General features: G+C 38.2%; 1 protein-coding gene across 1 annotated transcript; it reads left to right on the top strand.

Annotated features, from left to right (window-relative positions):
* The first annotated feature begins 987 nt into the window (after positions 1–987).
* On the top strand, positions 988–1892 carry LOC111641387. Its single transcript, XM_023387543.1, has 2 exons — positions 988–1415; positions 1589–1892. The coding sequence occupies exons 1-2, from the start codon at positions 988–990 to the stop codon at positions 1890–1892; spliced, it is 732 nt and encodes a 243-aa protein (XP_023243311.1).
* The last annotated feature ends 3858 nt before the right edge of the window (positions 1893–5750 follow it).

The raw sequence follows: 5750 nt of genomic DNA, 5'->3' as shown, positions 1-5750 counted from the left end.
AAAATAAAGCCTTCTCAGTTACAAATCGGTGTGGAGAGAATCTGCAAAATCAGAGGGGGCGGTCTTGCAGTGGAACTAACTCGCAAAGATGACACCACCATTCTTGAGAAGTGTATAGCGAACAACCTACCTGAGCTTCTGACAAAAACACCCAAGAAACGAAACCCTCACATCGCTGTATACTCTGTGCCAACAGAACTAAAATGCAATGACCTTCCAAAATATATTTATGACCAAAATTCTATCATCAATGAAAGCTACTCAGAAAAAGAATTCAATGACCAGTTTAAAGTAAAATTCAATATCGAACACAAGGAGACACCATTTCACAGCTGAGTTGTGGAGGTATCTCCACAAATGAGAAAACATCTACTTATAACCAGGAAAGTTAACCTTGACTGGTCTCGGTGCAGGGTGGCCGATTTCTGCCCAGTCCTGCAATGCTTCTGGTGTTGCAGGTATGGGCACTCCGCAAAATTCTGTGAGCAGGAGACTGCCACGTGTAGCCAGTGCACTGGCAATCATACTTACAGAGAATGCTCAAACAAAAATGCTAAGCCCAGGTGCATCAATTGCCAACATGGGAAAAATATTACTACCAAGCACAATGCTAGGAATGGCTCTTGCTCAGCATTTCTACGAGTTAAAGACAACATAATTTCCCAAAGCGATTATGGATCTTAGACACAACAACAGTATTAGTTTCCTGCAAATAAATCTGGGAAGAGGCATTGCTGCTACCTCCCTCATCGCTTCTGTCACAAATACGACGTTATTATTATTATTCAGGCGCCATATTGCTTGCAGAATGAACCATCCTGTCTGCCCACTTATTGTACAATCCTCAAGGGCACCAACTCATATCCCTGGGCCATAAATGTTATCACGAATCCTGCCTTCTCGACTCTTCACCACAAAAGCTTATCCAACAAGTACCTAATTTGTAATGAGATCAAATACAACAACAGCACCTACATCATTATCAATATGTATTGTCCACGTGACATCAGCATGGAAAACACCGTCAACATGATCCAGAACATCCTAAATAAATTCAATAACGTCAAATTCATCCTTGCTGGGGACAAACACCCACTCACCGATGTGGGGAGGGGATCAAGAAGACCAGCGGGGGAAATCTTTGAAGAATTCATCACATCTAATGGACTTGTGCTACTTAACAACTCACTTTCTCCACCGACCTACATATCCAGTCAAGGAAAGACCTGGATCAATGTCACTGCCTGCAGCCAGGACTGTGCTGATGATCTGGAGAATTGGCATGTGTGCATAACAAAAGTTATGCACACATGCCAATTCTGTGCATACACCAGTGACCACACCTACATCTCATACCTATTGAAGAACATCAGCAGTAACATCACGTCCAACTCCACTGATCTGATCAATCACAGGTATAATCTGTCCATCGCTAACTGGGATGGCATTAAAAATTACCTTAATACCAACATGTTCGGCATGACTGACTGCAGTCACAACAGCACAGATAATATTAGGCACACCCTTGAGCACAACATCAACGAAATCGAAAACACCTGTGACAGATTTATTCCGAAAACACCCCAAGACGCAAATCTGTGCCTTGGTGGAACACACGACTCACCGACCTGTGTAGGACCAACAACATCCTCAGAAGATATCAAACTTGCAGAATTAAACCAACTTGCACCACCCTCAAGCAACAATACCACAATCACAAGACCCTGTACAAGAAGGAAATCAAAGAGGCAAAGATCAACTCCTGGCAGCAGTTTTGCACTGCTGCATCTACCAATCCCTGGGGTTACCTCACCAGGATGTGCACCAACAAGCTATGGAGGACACAAATCCTCGTCAACGAAGACACTGAACCCCCAACGACTGCATTATGAACACCTTGCATCAACACATGGACAACTTCTGTATTAGTGACAGCACTGACAATGACACACCTTGGCAGAGCTCTATTCGTGATACTGTGAACATCCCTATTAATACAGACAACTCCCCTGAATTCAACTACCACAAAATAGACAATGCTTTCAAAAAGCTAAAAGAGGGCAAAGCTTCTGGCATCGACGGCATTAACGCCAAGCTAGCAAAGAAAATCTGGAACCTCATTCCCCAGCAACTAACAGACATGTTTAACATCTGCCTGTACTCAGGTATCTTTTCCCACAAGTGGAAAACTGCTAAAATTGAGCCCGTACCAAAACCTGGCAGGCCAAAAGACCTCCGGCCAATCTCCTTGCTACCTATACTTGGTAAAGTTCTAGAACATCTCCTCACTGATCGTCTAATTTGGCATACTGAACACAATTCCTTACTTAACAGTACTCAGTTTGGCTTCAGGCCTCAACTCTCCACCAATGATGCCGTCAACTATGCTGTCCATTCCATCAAGAACTTGCTGGACAATTTTAAGTATGTTCTGGACATCAGCCTTGATATATCAAAGGCATTTGATAGTGCCTGGTGGCCATTCGTCCTTTACCACCTCAGGAGTGCTGCATGCCCTGCCAACATCTACAACCTCTTTAGATTATCTGTATGACCGCAAAGCTGTTCTACAGTATGGGACCTATCTTGTCGAATGAGAAGTAGAGTGTGGCTGCCAGCAGAGGTTGGTCTGTGGGCCGCTTCTGTGGAACTTAACCTTTAACGCTTTCCTACAAGAAGACTTCAGTCAGGATGCCACAACTGCCTACACTGACAATGCCCTTATCGTGATTGGAGGAAGATCCCGTGCAGTCTTGGAACAGCGTAGTAGCGAGATCCTTGACAGGATCTACCATTGAGGTACTCACCAATAAATTTACCAATAAAAGTACCTCTCTTTGTGCCATATGCAACCAGACAGACAACTCTGACCACCATTTATTCAGCTGTATCTCCCTTCAGACCAAAAGACATGCCATCAAAGTGACCGCCCAAAGCATGAACATCCATTGGCCCTGCCAACACAGTGACCATCTAAAAAATAAAATACTCTTCAAACTTTTCCATCAACTTGTAAAGAAACATGAGGCAATTGCCCCTCTTGCCACTAGCAACTAAACCATCTGTATATACTATATTGTATTGTAATATATATTTCAACTAAAAATGATGGAAATAAAGCCAAGTGTTTATTTATAACTCAAATGTGAGTTTGAAGTCCAATTAATACCTTATACTTACTTTACTGTCTCTTTTATGCTATTTGTATATACAGTAGTTCCCACTTGGCTATGCTTAGCAGTACCGAGTATGTATTGTACCAATAAGTTAATAAATAATAATAAATAATTAAGGCTGCGTACACACTAAGCGTTTTTAAACGCTCATTTTAAAGAACCAAGAGTTCTGCATAGGCATACACACTCAAACACGCGCTTTTGGCCAAGCGCGCGTCAAACACACGTTTATAGATTTTTCTTAAAATGAGCATTTTGTGGGCATCAGCCAAGCACTTCGAGATATATGTGCTGCCATGTTACTGTACATTCGATCGCGTGTTTTTGGGTAGAGTGGATGTACGTTGGCCGAGATGGAGAATGATCATTTCGATACTGATCTATTTATTGATGAAATCTAAAAGAGACCAACCATTGTCAAATGATTTTATAGATATTTTAAAAGAATTAAAAAACTTGGGTTTATTTTATCTTAGTTTTGGATACAACGTCGCAAACATTCCACGCGTCAGTCTATCTCGTAATATTGGGTGCACCCAAAATTCTCTTTGCCTCTGCCATCGTCTTTTATAGCGATGATGAAGGATGGGCACACGAGCAATTACTTTCATGTCCATTTCCAAACTGAGCCAGTGTGTAGCATACACACTGGCTCCACTAAACGATCGTCTAACGCCGAGCTAACGCGCGGTGTGTACGCTGCTAATGCGCATTTAACGCAACGCAAAACGCCTAGTGTGTACACAGCCTTATAGTTAATGAATGAATAGTTAATAAATAATAATGTAATGTAAAAATGTAATGCATTTAAATAGGAAAAAATAATTAAATAAAACATAATACAGTTTCAAAAAAAAAAAAATATTTAACTACTATTTAAGTAGAAATAAGTTGAAACCGGTTACTTTGTACTTGAATATTTGTAGTCATGGGAAAGAAGTGGAAAGACAAATTTTTGACAATAGATACATAAATCGTAAATTTAAGGAATATAAATTCTAGAGCTTTTTTTTGTATCTTGTGCATCTCATTCATTAAATTTAGTTGTAAATGATGTTGCCAAAGTAACAGTTCATTTTTTAACATTGTACAAAAATTGTACACATTTTTTTTTGCATCCCCTTATAGATGGGACATACTAAATCATAGTATTACTAGTTTAACATTGAAATCTGTAATACAAGATAGGAGAGCAGAATAAATGTATCAAATATTTTAATGGATTTTTTTAAATGCTTGTCAACTATACAGAACTATCATAAAAACATACCAGTAAATTCCTATTGATTGAATTAAGTTATAAATCTATTCACGATTCACATAATGGGGCAAGGGAGGCCAAATATCTAGCAGGCAGGTGGCTAACAGCCCAGAACCAGTCCTGAATAGAATCATTGAAAGCATTGTGTGTGTAGCTTCCACTGTGAGGTTGAAGCTCTGTAAAGTGCATGTGCGAATGCCTATAATCTGGCTGTTTTATACCATTCAAATATTTTCATCATATAAGCTGTCTCGTATTCAACAATACAGCACTTCCACTGGGAAAATCCATATATAAATTTATATTCAAATATATAACAGCAATCTTATCAAGCGAACAGGCTTTCGTTCGCTTGGAAATCTTTTTGCGATAAATTGGCATAGATCTATATAAAAGGCTTAATCAGGCTTAGGATGATTCTTGATAGATATTTTATTTGTTTATTTATTTTTATTATTATTTATTAAACACACAGAAATTCATATGTATCACTTTCGTTTATAACATGTTACATTTCAATTTTTTGCATAACCGTTTATTTGAAATTCGCTTACATAATTTTTTGAATTTCCCATTTTCAAATTAGAGAAATAACTGATGATGAACGCTTAATGTGTTTGAAAACGTTTTTATGTTATTAAAGAATTATGCTGTATAGTTGAATGGTTTTTATTTTTATTCAAATATAAATACATACTGTGCAATTATTTTCATATTTTCAAAAATACAAGGGAAGCGGCACTTCCACTGCTTCCTAGGACGGCACACTACTGCTGCTTAAACCATTTTATCCCAGTCAGTGCAAGCTTTATGACCCAGTGATTACTCACTTTGGGTTCAATTTTCTCAATGGTTTTTGGATCAGAGTACTGCTGATCCTCAGTTTTCAATCTGTATTTTATTTATGGATGATTGCTGCTTCATCAGAGAAGGAATTTTAATTATATTGCAAGTTATAACTATAATTAAAATTATATAATTTTAATTATATACAATATAATTGAAATTATACAGCAAGTTATAACTATAACTTGCAAAACAGCAATATTTAGGAAGAAAAAACTTGCATGACACATTTATACACTATCATCAAAAACACTTTGTAATCAGCATTGTGCAGGCATTGTATATAATTACATCATTGGGCCATACTTGTTACCCTCTCATCTGAATTCTCACATTTATCACATATTCTTGGAAGAAATATTCCCAGAAATATTTTGATGGAGGAAATCCCTAAATATCAGAAGACTGATGTGGTTTCAGCATGATGCTCATTCCTGTTCCGGCTCATTTCTCAAGACAAATAATTG

This window comes from Centruroides sculpturatus, unplaced genomic scaffold (assembly GCF_000671375.1).
Source record: "Centruroides sculpturatus isolate CEXI.00-Female unplaced genomic scaffold, Cexi_2.0 scaffold1287, whole genome shotgun sequence".
Classification (NCBI taxonomy): domain Eukaryota; kingdom Metazoa; phylum Arthropoda; class Arachnida; order Scorpiones; family Buthidae; genus Centruroides; species Centruroides sculpturatus.
The sequence above is the reverse complement of the archived record's forward strand: the minus strand, read 5'-3'. Positions and strand labels throughout refer to the sequence as shown.